This window comes from Sceloporus undulatus, chromosome 2 (assembly GCF_019175285.1).
Source record: "Sceloporus undulatus isolate JIND9_A2432 ecotype Alabama chromosome 2, SceUnd_v1.1, whole genome shotgun sequence".
Lineage (NCBI taxonomy): Eukaryota > Metazoa > Chordata > Lepidosauria > Squamata > Phrynosomatidae > Sceloporus > Sceloporus undulatus.
In genome coordinates this window covers 302,655,578-302,671,546 of record NC_056523.1, presented here as the reverse complement: position 1 = coordinate 302,671,546, position 15,969 = coordinate 302,655,578, and the positions used below count along the sequence as shown (strand labels likewise).

General features: G+C 43.4%; 1 protein-coding gene and 1 pseudogene across 1 annotated transcript in view; both read right to left on the bottom strand.

The window, feature by feature from the left end:
- Window positions 1–1,235: 1,235 nt before the first annotated feature.
- The window catches only part of LOC121920683, a 66,221-nt gene continuing 51,487 nt past the window's right edge, over window positions 1,236–15,969 (bottom strand). Inside the window, exon 2 of the mRNA XM_042447834.1 lies at window positions 1,236–1,948. Coding sequence (XP_042303768.1) covers window positions 1,236–1,928 — 693 coding nt within the window. The 5' untranslated portion in view covers window positions 1,929–1,948. The remainder of the gene's footprint in view (window positions 1,949–15,969) is intronic.
- On the bottom strand, window positions 1,911–2,000 carry LOC121924507 (annotated as a pseudogene).

The following is a 15,969-nucleotide window of genomic DNA, read 5'->3' as shown; positions in this document are numbered from 1 at the left end:
GCCATGTAGCTTGAAGCCCCCGGGACCATTGATGATATAGCGGAGAAGAGGCTCCATAGCCAGGTTGAAAATGATTGGGCTAAGTGCACAGCCTTGTTTCACCCCACGACGAACACGGATTTCCGCTGTCTCGCCTTCCGCCGTCCTCACTGTGGTGGGACAGTCATTGTAAAGTTCACGGAGCAGGTCAAGGAATGTCGAAGGCATGCCCAATTCAGCCAGTGTTTCCAAGATGTGGGAATGTGGCAGAGAGCCAAAGGCGTTGCTGATGTCAAGCCAGGCCACAGCACACTCTCTTCTGGTGCGACGAACAGTGTCAATGATTGTTTGTATTATAAAGTTGTGTTCGTAGCAGCCCTCACAGGACATGAAGCCCTTTTGTTGGGGGCTGACAACGCGACCAGTGATGGCCCAGTCTGTGACCCTGGCAGCAATGCAGCTTGTGTACACCTTTCAGATGGTGCTACAGAGGGAGATTGGGCGCCAGTTGTTAGGGTCCATCGGATCATCCTTCTTATGGATGAGGACAATCATAGCCTTTTTCCAGCTGGTCGGCGTTCAACAAAATTGTTTACTGAAATTAAAGATGGATGCTAGAACTAAGCAGCCAGGACCGTACTTCTTCAGTAAACTGTATCGAATGCCATCCTTGCCTGGGGCTGTATTTTTAGCCCTTGTCAGTCTTGCCTCAACTTCTTGGGGGGTAAAGTCTCTTAAGAGGATGTTGTTTAATTCCTCCTCCACTCTCAGCAGTCCATGGAGGTCAGCTGGACGGGGAGCTCGGCTTTGCTCATCTCGGTCGAACACAGAAGTAAAATGTTCATACAATTGCCCGCTGGGGATGGTACAAAATGGAGATGGGCCATCTAGAACTTCCCTGACAGCTCTCGCTCTGTTTGCACGGTACAGCTTTTGAATGCGTGATGCTGCCCGAGGGTCATATGAAGCTGTTTTGTTTTGTCTCCTGTCCTTTGGATGGCAGGAGAAAGGTCGTCTTGGTGCTCCAGAGGTTGGTTACCCAGGGTTGGTGGCTGTTCTTTCAACAGGTCTGGCTGCTTTGGAAAGTTCTTTAATCAAAGAGCCAACCGTCGTTTCTAGGTCCTCAAAGGTCCTCACCTCCCGCAGCTTGGCCAGCCAATTTGACTGCCAGCTAGTAGGCTTTCTGATGTCTTGCTGCAAGGAGGTTGCAGTGGCAGCAAGAGTTGTCTGGGCACCTTGCGTGGCAGTTTTATTCCTCATGCAAACAGTGCTAGCAGGTGGTACTGATGGTGTTTTATCAGGGTCAGCAGGCTGTTGGACCATAGATGTGGCTTGGGATGGGCTTGGGATGGAGGTAAATCGCTGGGTGGGCTAGTCGTGCAACCTGATGTCTTGTGCTTCTTGAGAGCAAGAAGGTTCTTAAATTTTGAAGAGCACTGTTCGCACAGATAACAAACCGGTGCATGGTACCGGGTGATATGGGTGACAAGGGTGCTGTGCTTTGCATATTGCTTCTTTGGCTCTTCGCACACAGGACAAGTAAGCTGGTCAAGTGGGTACTGGAGGACAATCTCTTCAGGGAGAGGTGCCTTGTCTCCCTGCCCACTGAGTAAGGCAGTCTTAGCAGCAGCAGCAGCAGCTCGGCGTTTTTGTGCTGCCCCACCCTCCTTGCTCATGGCGGCTGCCGGGATGGTTTTCTTCCCCCTGGGAGCTTTCTTAGGGAGGCTGCCAGACTGAATGGTTTCCACCTGTGCTCTCTGAGGAGCTTCGGCACAGGCATTAGTTGGTAAGGCAGTGGATTTGCACTCACATGCATCCTCCTGGTCTGGTGGTAAGGAGCAGGCTGTCTCTGTAGTTGAATCACACGGTGTGCAACTGATGGTCTCCTGCGGAACTCCTCCTGAGTCTCCTGCAGTGCCTCTGCTTCTGGCAGGGGCTTCTGGAGCCATGTGGGTCCAGACAAATTAAACTGGTAAGAACAGATACTACACTTGACCTTAGCCAAAAGGCCAAGAAACGATATTGTAAAATTAAAACAAAGTACCGAAATTCAAATTGTAGACAAGATAAAATATCTCGGAATTACAATCACTAATCAGAATAAAGATCTGTACAAAAACAATTATGAGAAGGTATGGGACAAAATCAAGATTGAGCTAAACAATTGGAATAACAAGTATTTAACACTCCTTGGTAGAGTGGCAACAATACAAATGTGCATTCTTCCTAGAATGCAATTTCTATTTCAGACTGTTCCGATAATCGAAAATAAATCTGTATTTACATCTTGGAATAAGGACATAAGTAAATTTCTTTGGAAAGGGAAAAAAATCTAGGATAAAACTTAAGGTACTCCAAGACAAAAAAGAAAAAGGAGGAATGGGACTCCCCAACCTAGAATTATATTATAAAGCATGTACACTATTGTAGGCAAGAGAATGGATGGTTCTAGAAAATCCGAAACTGTTGGAGTTGGAGGGGGCAGATCTAAAGGCAGGATGGCACATGTACTTACGACTAGAACAGACGGATAAAACCTTTAAAATACACAACATAAGGAAAGTCATAATTAAAACATGGAACTATTACAAGAAGTTTCTCTATTCAAAAATTCCCAGGTGGAATTCCCCGCAGGAAGCTTTTCACAAAAATGACTATAAGGGAGGTTACAGTTGGTTAAAATATAATGATTATTTGATAACAGTTAATGAAAAAACAGAAATGAAGACACAAACTCAATTAAAGCAGCAAGGAATAAAAATCAATTGGTTTCAATATGCTCAGTTAAGGAAGGACTTTGATAAGGATGTTAATAAGGATGGAATAGAACCAAAATGGACAGAATTTGATAAAATAATTCTAGGAGGAGAAAAGGGGTTTGTTAAAAAGACATACAGAATATTATTGGATATTGAAATGAAAGAAGAATCTATCAAGGAAACTATGATAAAATGGATGCAAAATTTAGGAAAGGTAATTCCTATCACAATGTGGGAAAAGGCTTGGTCAAACACTCAAAAATTTACAAGGTGTAACACTCTTAAAGAAAATTTCCTTAAAATATTTTACAGATGGTACTTAACTCCCTCCCGTTTATCAAAAATGAATTCAAATTGTAGTCCATTTTGCTGGAAGTGTAAAGGGAAAATTGGAACAATGTACCATATGTGGTGGAAATGTGGGGAATTACAGAAATATTGGGGAAAAAATTCATAAAGGAATACAAGAAGCGTTAGAGATCAATATCCCCCTATCCCCTGAACTGTTCTTACTAAATATTACTGACATAATTCATGGTAACTTAAATAATGATTATACCAGTATAATACTGTACATGATTACAGCAGCCCGAATGGTGCTTGCAAGATATTGGAAAACAAGTATTATACCGGATCTACTAGACTGGAAGCGTAAAGTACAGGAGCTTATCATAATGGATCAGTTTATAATGCTTACAGCGGGAAAATCAAATCAAGCATATGAAAAAAAAAAAATGGGGGGAAATTAGGGAAAGGTGGTCCTCTTAAAAGAAGTTAATGTGCCATAAGAGGCAAACCCTACATGCTCAGGGATCAAGATATAAAAGAAATTTACAATGTTTTTCTTCTTTTAAAGAACATTTTTAAGAGTAGTCCTACGTGTTATGACAGTGACTTAACTATATTTATGTTTTACATTCGCATGACAAATCTCAATGTGGAATATTTTGTATATAGAGGAAAATAAATAAATAAATAAATAAATAAGAAAACTCCCTGACATGTTATCTTAGAGTCATCATTAGTCATGTCACCATAAGTCACCATGTCCTGAAGGCACACAACAACAACTTAAAAGCTGGTGACAGTGCAAAAAAGAAAAATTAAAATGATTCAGACACTGGATCACTTCCCATAAAAGAAAAGGTTACAGCATTTGGAACCTTTTAGTTTAGAAGGCTGACTAGTTTGGAGAAAGTGGATATACAGTAATTTTTTCTTCCTCTCTCATATTATTAGAGGTTATCCAGTGAAATTGAATGATGGAGGATGCAGGACAGAATGCAGAGCTATCTAGTTTCCTGAACTTGTTTGTTCTATAACCACCTCATTTGTGGGTGTTCACATTGGCAATTGGGATATTTTATTTCAGAGAATAAGACTGCAAATGTCAATTATACATATGAGACATTACAGGATGACAAAGAGTTATGGGACTATGTCATTAGCAGCACTTGCCATAATGACATGAGAAATGAATTTGGTGTCCAGTGAGTATTGGTAATGCTACACGCTAACAGTACATCAATTCAATTATGCTTCCTTTTGCTGCTTTTCAGAGGAATCCCTGATGAATGAAGCAAGAATGTAGTATACAGTACAAAGATTTTCTAACCTGACCCCCCAAAAAAATTAGAATTTGTTTTCTTCACATTAAAAATAAAAACTTGCATGCTCCTTGACTTGGAGGAAAAGAGATTCTATTAGAAAGGCAATTAATTATTCTTTGGAAGTTGGAAGTCCAAGACATTTGGAAAGCAACAGATTAGCTAAATCTGGTTTGGGATAAAAACTACTCACTAGCATAGATTACCTGAGTATTTTAAGAATATAGTGGATATGTGGATAATGCTGGGGGAAAGTTGAAGTGAGGGCATTGTCTCACTAAATAATAATCCCCCCACTACCCACATGTCTACCACTGCAGTAACATAGAATTTGAATTGAGCTTTTAGAATTAGGTTTTGGCATCCAAAGAAAAAGGGCACACATAGGTACCAATGCAAAGACAGCAAATGAAATTCTAGGTGTGCCTAATTTTTGATATCTCACTCCCTGCAATGCTAGAAATATGTGGAATGAAGGAATATTTCATTATGGGGACATAATTCCCCTTTGGAGGGGCAATGCCTTCATCACCTCTCATAGCTACAACCCTGGAAAATCTTGATGCCATTACTAAAACATTAGCACAATTAAACATAACTGCCCTGCTATCCAAACACCCTGCCTAAATCCACACGGGGGGGGGGGGGGGGGGTACAGTAGCTTTCAAGTAGGGTGGCTGGAAGTCATGGCAATCCTACCAAGCAAACTGAGCTCCTAAGCTTTCTAGAGTACTTAGGAACCCTGATTAGTATTTGGTGTAGGCCTTCCAACAAATGGATCTAATATGAATGATATCCTGTTTGATCTGTTCCCTAAGCATAAAAAGAAGATTATGTCTGAAAGCCATTGGCTTCTCACCCTGCCCCTTTGTGGTTTTCTTTGTGAAACACTATCAATTAAGTGCAAGTTGATGAGGGTGGGAAGTTATTCTACCTACCAACTAATTGGTCTGGACTGGCAGCCTTGAGTCCTCTTCCACCCCTTTTCCTAATTTACTGTTTAAATCAGACATATCTTCTCTGAGCTGCTGGCATTATGATTCTTACCTATAGGAGTGATTTCACATACCTGTCAACTGAGTTGAGAAAATGCAAGAGTCTTCCCCCTCCCCTCCTCTGTTGTTGTTGTTGTTGTTGTTGTTGTTGTTGTGTGCCTTCAAGTTGTTTCCAACTTATGGTGACCCTAAGGTGAATCTATCATGAGGTTTTCTTGCCAAGATTTGTTCAGAGGAGGTTTGCCATCACCTTCCCTTGAAGTTGTGACTGCCCAAGGCCACCCAGTGGGTTTCATGGCCAAGCTGGAAATTGAAACCTGGACTGCAGAGTCATAGTCCAGCACTGAAACCACTACTCCATGGTGGCTTTATTCCTCAACTCTATCTCCTGCTAAGTTAATCAAGTGCAAACTACTTTTAATAATAATAAAAATAAAAAATTTATTTTTATACCGCCCTTCTATAAACCAAGGCGGTGTACAGCATTCATAAAATACATGGCATAACATATACATAAAGCACATATACCATACAAATAAAACACAATCCATTAAAACATTCCAGCCAGCTACCACTGCTGACGTGGGGGGGGGGGAGAGGTTAGTCGGGGCTTGCATCAGGGAATGCTTGCTTAAATAAAAAGGTCTTCAGCCCCTTTCTAAACTGGGCCAGGGAGGTGGCCAAGCGGAGCTCAATGGGCAGAGAATTCCAGAGGGTAGGGGCCGAGATGGTAAAAGTCCTCTTAGCAGAAGAGGTTAGTCTGGCCCCTGGAACCCTCAATAGCTGCTGCCCAGATGTTCTGAGAGTGCGGGGTGGATTGTATGGGGAGAGGCGGTCCTCGAGATATCCTGGGCCCAAGCCATTTAGGGCTTTATAGGTAATAACCAACACCTTGTATTACACCCGGAAGCGAATAGGCAGCCAGTGCAGATCTTTAAGCACTGGTGTTATATGGCTGGCTCTGGATATGCCAGTAACCAGTCTGGCTGCCATATTCTGTACTATTTGTAGCTTCCGGGTATGGTACAAGGGTTGCCCCATGTAGAGCGTGTTGCAGAAATCCAAGTGAGAGGTTACCAGAGCATGTACTACCGTTTCAAGGTCCCTCTGACCCAGGTAGGGTCGCAGCTGGCGTATCAGCCGAAGCTGATAACAGGTGCTCCTGACCGTCCCATCCACCTGTGATATAAGGTGGAGCGATGAGTCAAGGAGCACCCCCAGACTGTGTACCGAGTCCTTCACTGGAAGCGTGATCCCTTTCAGGACGAGTGGAACCACCGCCATCCCTGGGCCGGGGGAACCTATCACGAGCACCTCCGTTTTCTCTGGATTCAGACTGAGTCGGTTTTCCCTCATCCAGCCCATTATCGACTCCAGACAGGCCACAAGAGGAGAGATGCCATCCTCAGTCACTGCGGCAGTCGGAGACATAGAGAAGACTATTTGGGTGTCATCAGCGTACTGATAACCCCGCGCCCCATGTCTCCGGATAATCTCTTCCAGCGGTTTCATGTAAATGTTGAAAAGCATGGGAGACAGAATGGCTCCTTGAGGGACCCCAGATGTAAGGGCCCTCTTATTGGAGCACACATCTCCCAGCTGCACCATCTGGAACCTCCCAGAGAGGTAGGATCAGAACCACTGGAGCGCAGTGCTGCCGATTCCCACCCCTGCTAGGCGCTCCAGAAGGATACCATGGTCTATGGTATCGAAAGCTGCTGAGATGTCCAAGAGCACCAACAGGGACACGCTTCCCATGTCAATGCCCAGACGGAGATCATCGACCAAGGCGACCATGGCCGTCTCAACCCCATAGCCCGCCCGAAAGCCGGTTTGAAATCCAAGATCGATTGAAGCTGGATTGCAACCGCCCTCTCAATCACCTTCCCCAAAAATGGGAATAGCGAAACGGGCCGATAATTATTATGCATCAGGGGGTCAAGGGAGGGCTTTTTAAGCAGCGGTTTTACTACGGCCAATTTCAAGCTTGCTGGAAATTGCCCATCCCTTAAAGATGTATTTATGATCTGGTGTAACAATGAAGTTACCACTGGTCCCCCCTGAGCCGCTAGCCATGAGGGACAGGCATCAAGAGAGCAGGTCGTCTTCCGAACACTTCTAAGGATCTTGTCCACATCATCGGTACTAACCAACTCAAACTGATCCAGTTTAATGGAGTCCACGGAGGCTCTGGATACCTCTACTCTAGGTTCTGCCCTAATGCCGGCGTTAAGACCTTCGCTTATCCGAGAGGTTTTATCCGCGAAGAAGTTGTTAAATTGGTCACAGCAGGCCTTAGAAGGTTCAAGGATCTGGTTCGGGGTAGGAGGGAGCTGAGTTAGCTCCCTGACCACCCTGAACAACTCTGCTGGACGCGACTCCGCGGACGCGACACGAGCACCATAGAACGAGTTCTTAGCTGCTCGTATCGCCTCTCCGTAGTCCTCCAAAAGGCGGTCTAGGAGAGCCTTGTCGGCTAAGCGTAGGTGTTTCCGCCAGCGATGCTCTAGCCGTCGCAGGACCCGCTTCCTCACCCGGAGATCTTCCGTGTACCAGGGTTTTCGTTTGGAAGCAGGCCTGAGAAGGCGCTTGGGAGCGATACTGTGTATAGCCTTAGAAAGAACGGTATCCCAGATACCAGTCAGGGCGTCAACAGAGTCGCCGTCATTTCCAACCATGTGCCCCTCTAAGGCTTCCTGGAACCTTTTGGGTTCCATCAGCCTTCGAGGGTGGACCATTCTAATAGGTCCATCACCCCCGGGGGGGATCTGGGTAGAAGCCTTGATTTTCGCCTCCACCAGGAAATGATCCATCCATGACAGGGCGGAAATATTAGTTATTTCCGCCCACGGATTTTCCGCATCCATACAAAACACCAGATCGAGTGTAATACCCGCAAAATGCGTCGAGCCCGAGACCAATTGGGACAGGCCCATGGCCACCATGGTATCCATGAATTCCCGAGCCGCACCGGATGGAATATAGTTGGCCACGAAGGGGATGTTGAAGTCACCCAGGATGAGTTGCCTGGGTGTTTCCAACATCAGCTCCGAGACCAACTGTGTCAGCTCGTTAAGTGAGTTTGTTAGCGCACGGGGTGGCCAATACACCAACAAAATCCCTAGACTGTCCCTGGCCTTCAGGGTCAAGTAAATACACTCAATAAAGGAAGTTTGACAGATATGATTCCTGATGAGAGACAAGGTGTTCTTATGTACCAAGGCAACACCCCCCCCCCCCCCCCCCTACCCTGGACTGGTCCTTCACTGAAAACCCGGCCGGGAGGGCCTGAGCCCACACAGCATCCCCCTCAGGCCCAAGCCAGGTTTCAGTAATGCAAGCCAGGTCACAATTACTGTCTGTAAGCAGATCATGGATGATGTGGGTCTTGTTGTTAATGGACCTGGCATTGCACAGGAGCAGAGACAGGGTTTGTGGCACGGTTGGAATGACCCTCAGGTCCTTTTGGTTAGGAGGGGGACAGGAAGGAGAGATAGGTATTAAGCACCGCTCTCGCCTTCCCCTGTAATGCAAGTCCACCTTCCTACCGCCATACCTCCCCCTGCCCCACACCACCTCAATAGGAGCTCCGCTCATGCAAGAGTTACCCTCTACCTCCCCAGCTGAAGCATTTCCCACATCCATATCCTCCCCCTCCCCCTACTGAACAACAATAAAAACAGAGATATGACACTTCAGTCATTCTCTGTTTAAGTGCTGGCGAGAGCACAGTCCTCCCACTCTTGCGCCGCTGCAAGTATGCGCAGCTGCGCAGTTGCGGAGCTGCAGAAGTCCCAAGTTCAGTCCATGGGCAGCCTCCCCGGGCCGGTGTGCAGATGCGCACCTCCGACAACCCGGGAAGAACCGCCCGGCAGCAACGCACCTCTCAGCAAGGTCCAGTGGCAAGGGGAGGCGTGACGTAGGAGGAGACCAGGCAAGCTGGCTTTGTACATGCCGCTGCCCCGACACGCCCCTCTCTCCGCCTTCCCCCCAGGTGTCCCAAATTTCGGCTCACCAGAGCCGCCGCAGAGATGCTGGGGAAGTAGGGAGTCCCAAGTTCAGTCCATGGGCAGCCTCCTCGGGCCGGTGCGCAGATGACCACCTCCGACAACCCGGGAAGAACCGCCCGGCAGCAACGCAGCTCTCAGCAAGGTCTGGTGGCAAGGGGATGTAAGATGAGAACAATGGGGGAAAGTAGGAAGAGGGGAGAGAAACCAGGACATTTTGAAGACAGTTGAGAATGTGGGGCAACAGAGGGTTAACCAGGTCTGTTCCTTCCAAAATGGGACAATTGGAGGGAATAGCTTCAGGGATGTAGAAACTGTTTTGCAAAATCCCCATCCCTTCCTTCTCTCACTTCTGCATCGTTCTCCATCAATCCCTTCTCTCTCTCTCTTTTTTTTTTCATGGAGGCTTTGAATGGATTTATAGTCAGAAAATCAATATTGTTGTAAAGGTTTCTGACACTCATTTTCATGGCCAAGCTACAAAGGTGCTGAGGTGTAAATAACTAAAGGGAGGAAAAGCAACCTGAAACATCAGTGTGACTTCCACACTTCATCACTACTTTCCATTTTTCTCCTCACCTGCTCTCTCATGGTTTTGAGCAGATTTTATAGACAAGAACTACCTTCTTTGCTTGCTATTTTCTTTTCACTCAACACGTACAGAGCTGCACAACTGTAGATAACCACAGAATTTATTTTTTGACCTGCAAGTCCTTCACAGCTGTCAAAATGTGTATTCTTATCCAGTCTTGGCGGATGGCAAGGAGGGGAGCAGTCTAAAATTGATGTAGGATCTCTTAGTTTTCTTGCACTTGGCAGCACTGTGCATGCATGTGACACTTGGTTGATTGTAGTAGTGGGAAAGGATTTCAGTGACTTCTTGCCAAAATTACCCCCTCACCTCTCCCAAGACCCATTGCAAGATATGGTGCACTTACTTGAGAAACTCTCCCTATGGACACAACATCACGCAGAATAATTTAAAATACAAAGAGCTAAAAATGCATACAATTGCAAAATAAGCGCAAACATGCTTTAGTCAATAAGGGAGATGTATAAATTAAGAAAGTGAATAAATAAGATGTGCAGAAAATGTTTGAAGAACACAGTGTGCTATAAACTTAAGGACAGAAAGTATAGAAAAGAAATTCAAATAGGACTGAGGAAAAACCAGGATGTATCCATTTACTTTTGCTATCCTGATCACAGAGAGAACAGGGCTTGTGTGATAATGTCATAAAATGGTGGCTAATAATGCAACTATTCTGGAAAGGCCTTCCATCCTCTTCATTTTTAAATTTATATATTAAGATAGTACACAAATAATTCCCATGCCTTCTTACATCATTGCCCCAACAGCTATAGGAATTGATCCCATATGTAGGAGTATCTCCTTTTCCATTTAACCTTATAGAGTTTTTTTCTCTTGCATATTTTATGCATACATCCATTGTACTCTCAAACTAGCACATCAGGAATTAAACCCACAATGACCCTCATCCCAAGGCTACATATAAGCAGTAAGCTCTCCTCAGATGTGATTCTTCTCACTAACTTTTGCCACTGTGTGCTCTCTATTTCTCTGGTGTCAGCTGCTACCATCTATCAAAACAACACCTTTAAGAACAGCCCTACTGCCATTTCAGGCTGCTACTCTGAGAAAAATCAATCATAATATTGAATATCCTGAGCTGTCTTTGCTTTTTCTACAGTTAGAAAAAAGCTGTTGCAGAGGGCATGCTGACATTTCTAGAGAAATGCAAAAGGGAGAATTTGTTTTGAATTGTGGGCAGGTTGAAGTGGCATTGAAGAGGTATTGAAGTCACTTTGGACTGAATGTGATAGGACTTAGAAAAAGCAGAAGAGATGCTCATATGGGATGTGACCTTTTCCTGTTTTTATTTGTCACTGATGCATAAAGGCACTCGCCTTATATGGATCAGAAATGTGGGTGTGTAGATGATCTTCTCGGGACAACAGTGCACTGGAAATACACCCTTAAGAAACCTTCATTCTTTTTTTTAAAAAAAACAGCACTTATATGACACCCTATTAACAAATTCCCCAAATAAATGGAGTAAAGGTATGAAGCACTATGAATGGGTATCACTTACTGGGATACTAAGGGGCCATTTATAAATGAATATTGCAGACATAGACATAAGCAATCTGCAGATTTATATAAGCCCATACAAACAGCAACCATACTGTATATTTTATACTGAATCCAGTGCATACAGAGTATCTGAAAGTGCCATATGCCCCATGGAAGATTAGTAAAACAAAAGGAAGAAGATGGAGAGAAGAAAAACAAATGAATGATAGAGGGAAACACAGAAACAGAAGGTGGCTGGAATTCTTTTTGGAACACACCAGAATAACTTGGACTGCAACCACACTGCAAAACTAATGCAGTTTGACACCACTTTAACTGTCATGGCTTCATCCTATGGAATCCTGGGATTTGTAGTTTGTTGTGGCACCAGAGCTCTCTGACAAAGAAACATGACAACAAACGGTACAGCAAAACAACAATAAATAAAGACAATAAGGTGAAATATCTTTAAAAACTACAGATCACAGAATTTCATAGCATTGAGCCATGGTAGTTAACATGGTGTCAAACTGTATTAATTCTGTAGTGTAGATGCAGCCTTGGTTGTGTCAGCAGTTGTATTATTTAGCAGATTTAGACATTTCTATAATACGCTTTTACACATGCAGTTATAAGCAGTGCTAAACAATGTTCCCAGATACCATGACCAGAAAGGCAACTATAACATTGCCCAAAATGACCATTGGGAAGACAGCAGCCACACAGCCTCCTTCCATCACTACATCATCTCAAGCCCTTTCCCTTCTGGCAGGGTTAAATAGGATCTTTGCCCATATGTGTAACAGAGGCATCACTGGGGGGGGGGGGGGGGGGGTGAGCGAGTGTGGACCACACTGGGTGACCTTTCACACTGGGGGTGTCTCCCAGTGTATTGGTGGAAAGGTGACTGCCTTCCTGGCCAGGTGAAAAAATGAGTATCCCTTTCCCACCAGGCCAGCAGCTCTGCCAGACCTAGAAAAGGCTATTGAAGAGAGGATAGGGTATTAAAAACATGATCTACACTGTGTGTCAAATGCATGACATATGCCACTGTGTGCAACAATCTTCTTCTGTTACTGCAACCAAATATTCAGTGGGATCCTGTATCTGAGCCACATTGAGACAGAGGCTGAAAAAGTAACATGCTGTCTGGAGAACTCTGGGACTTACAAATTTTTAAGCCATTCTTAGTGTATAGTAATTAGGGTTTGGGTTTGAGCAATAATCCTTGGTCTGAGATTTGTCAGTATAATTGCATGTCCATGAGTTCATGTGATGTAGTGGGTAGAATAGGACAGAGACTTGGGAAATGGGTGTAATCCCCACTCAGCCATGAAACGCATTTGCCGATCTTTGGTCAATGACTCTCATTCAGCCTGGCCTACCTCACAGTGTTGTCATATGAATAAAGTAAGTAACAGAGAGCCAGGCATGTCACTGGAGAAAAAGTGGAATTTATATGTAACAAACTACACTCGGCCCTCCATAGCCATAGATTTTTTTATCCACAGATTCAACCATTCAAGGTTTGAAAATATTCCATATATATACATTCCAAAAAGCAAACCTTGATTTTACCATTTTATAAGGGACATCAATTGCCTATGACATTGTACATATTGGGACTTGAATATCCACAGATTTTGGTATTCACAGAGGGTCCTGGAGCCAAATACTAACAGATACCAAGGGCCCAATGTATAATCATAATGATGTGCCTATGTTTATCCACACATTATGGAAGGTATGCTTTGTAACAGGCAGCTATGATTTAGTGGAGACTGAATGGGTACCAGTTTTCTTTTCTGGCAATTTTGTGATTGTATTTTCATTTCATCTAAAAAGGAAAAATCCCCTTTTTAAAATGTTGAAAAAGAGGGAAAGGATGCACATCTGCTGACTGTTTGACATAGGGTTTTTTAAAAAGAGATTGTGTGTGTGCAAGACTGCAAGGCCTAGCTTCTTTAACCTGTTGTCTAGGCTGCATTTAAAAAATTGGATTGAAAAGGATTAGATTAGATTAGACCTTCTGGATTTAAAAATGTTAAAGCTCCATTTAGACCTTAACATAATCTCTTTCCATTCTCTGGAGCCATCAAAGTGAGCGTTTGCTCTTCCAGTTTCCCCACCCCCACTACCACTTTTATTAAATTTGCTTCTCTCTCTCTCTCTCTCTCTTTCACTCTTTTCATTTTAAACATCCTGGTTTCATATTTGTAATAGCAAGAAATCCTCTGAGACAGATCTAAAAGTTCCTTTTTGACCTGAGTAGAAGAGCAAGCATTTTTAAGCTTTGGATCTCACAATTATTTTATAGGTACTGAGCACCATTGCAAATATATAAATATTAATAGCTAGGGGTTATTTTCTTTATCTTTTTTCTTTCTTCTTTTTTGGGGAAACAGAATGTGTGTGAGTGTTTTTAAGTGCTTTTCAAAAACCAATGATGTTTTATAGTACAGTTTATTTATAACACATTATTATGAAGAAATGTAGCATTAAAAAGCATCCATACACTTTTGTGAAGTACCTTGCTCTTATAGTACCTGTAAACAAAAATTACCCTGTTATATATGCAAGCCATTTCACAGTACTCCAAACATGTAGATGGAGCTGCACATTTGTATCTTGACAAAAGAAATATCATATTGCTCAACGCGAATCTGTTTTATCCCCATGCTGTTTAACTTAACATCTACATGAAATCATTGGATGAGATCATCCACAAGCGTGGACAGAGGTGTCATCAATAAGCCGATAATGTCTGGCTCTGGTTCGACTTTTCATTGCATCCACATAAATCAGTGGACATTTTGAATCAATATCTGGATATGGTAGTGTATTTTCAACTTGTTCCAAGTGGAGCTGCACTCTTCCTAAAGAATCAGAGTTTCGACGTGCTCCCAGATCCAGCAACCTATACATGTTTCAAATTCAAAATTATTTTTTTTAAAAAAAGACCTCTAATACTTTTGTGCATGTTGTTATTCTTGTTGTTTGGTGCCTCCAAGTACTTTCTGACTTATGGCAACCATAAGGCCAACCTATCATGGAGTTTTCTTGGCAAGAATTGGTCAGAGCATAGGGATGAAGAAATCTGACACTTTCATATTCTCCTGTATTTACATTTTCACTGAATATGAAAAAGTATGGGAATGTGAGCATTTTTAAAAAAAAGTAACTTATTCTGAAATGAAAGTATCCCCAATTTGTAACACCTCAATTTAATAGCTTTTTCCAATATTTTTTAATCCGTTGTGCTTGCCAGCCATATTCAGTGAAATATTCCCACTACAATTTAAAGCAAATTGCAAATCGGATTATACGACCTTCATTCCCATTGGGAATCAATTTTGATCTTTATTGGATTGAATTCTGTTGTGATAAAGCGGGGCAAAAGAAAAAAAAAAAGGGTTTTTCCGATAACACATTTTTGGCGGGGTTTTTTTGGAAGAATCTATTCTAACGCGTGTCCAATAAGTGGGAACGCCAGGTCAGAATCGATTCATTCTGTAGGGAGGGACAAATGGCAGAGGGATTCTGCCTTTTTGGTTTTTTTCCTTTTTGAAAAAATAATAATAAAACTAATCAAAAAATCAATAGATTGCTCAAGCAACTACTGGTCAAACTACTGGTTGACCAATCTATCAATTTTTCAATTAGTTTTATTTTTTTCAAAAAAGGGTTGCCTGTCCTCCTCCTCCTGGGTCCCCCAACCTTGCCTCTGTGCCTGCCAACCTTTGCTCTCTCGCCTTGCCGTCCCTGTCAGACTTTGCTTTCCCCCTGCCGGATTTGGCTTTCCCCCCGCCAGCCTCCTCGCTCTCCCCGCCAGCCTTGGCTTTCTCCCTCCCAGCTTGTGCTCCATCACTGGCTTCCAGAGATGGAGCATAAGCCGGGGGAGAGAACCAAGGCCAGCGGAGACAGCAAGGAGGCTGGCGGGGGCAGAGCCAAGGCTGGTGGGGGAAAAGCCAAGGCCAGCGGAGACGATGATGAGGCTTCAGTGCAAACTAAATGGGGACGAAAAAATAAAAACCAATTCAACTGGCATAAAATAAAAAAGATCCCCTTTTATAATGAGAACGAGGCATCTTTTGAAATCGGGTACAGACATGGAGTGGAGCTGAATCACAAGCTGCGTTATTATCCCAATGGGATTGTCTCCATAAGATGATGGGCCCATCAGGAGAAAAAAATGGTAGCCCCAACTCAATGCAAAAGACACCGCTGAATATGCAAGAACAGAAAGCCAGTGTTTTAAAAGTTATGTACTCTCTGTCTGGATTTATCAGACTGGTAAATTTCAGTTTCTCCTACACACAAATTAACAGTAAATTGTATCATAGCAGAAAAAACTGGACAGCCACACAAAAATGGGATACAAAATGCAAAAAAATATATTTTAAAAACTGAAATGAATGCAAAAGTCCAATGGTATGGACTTCTATATGCTAATGTCTAAAGATAAGAATGACTTTAGGACATTACTTTTGTTGTTGCTGTTGGATGGTATATATATTTCTGTTTGGG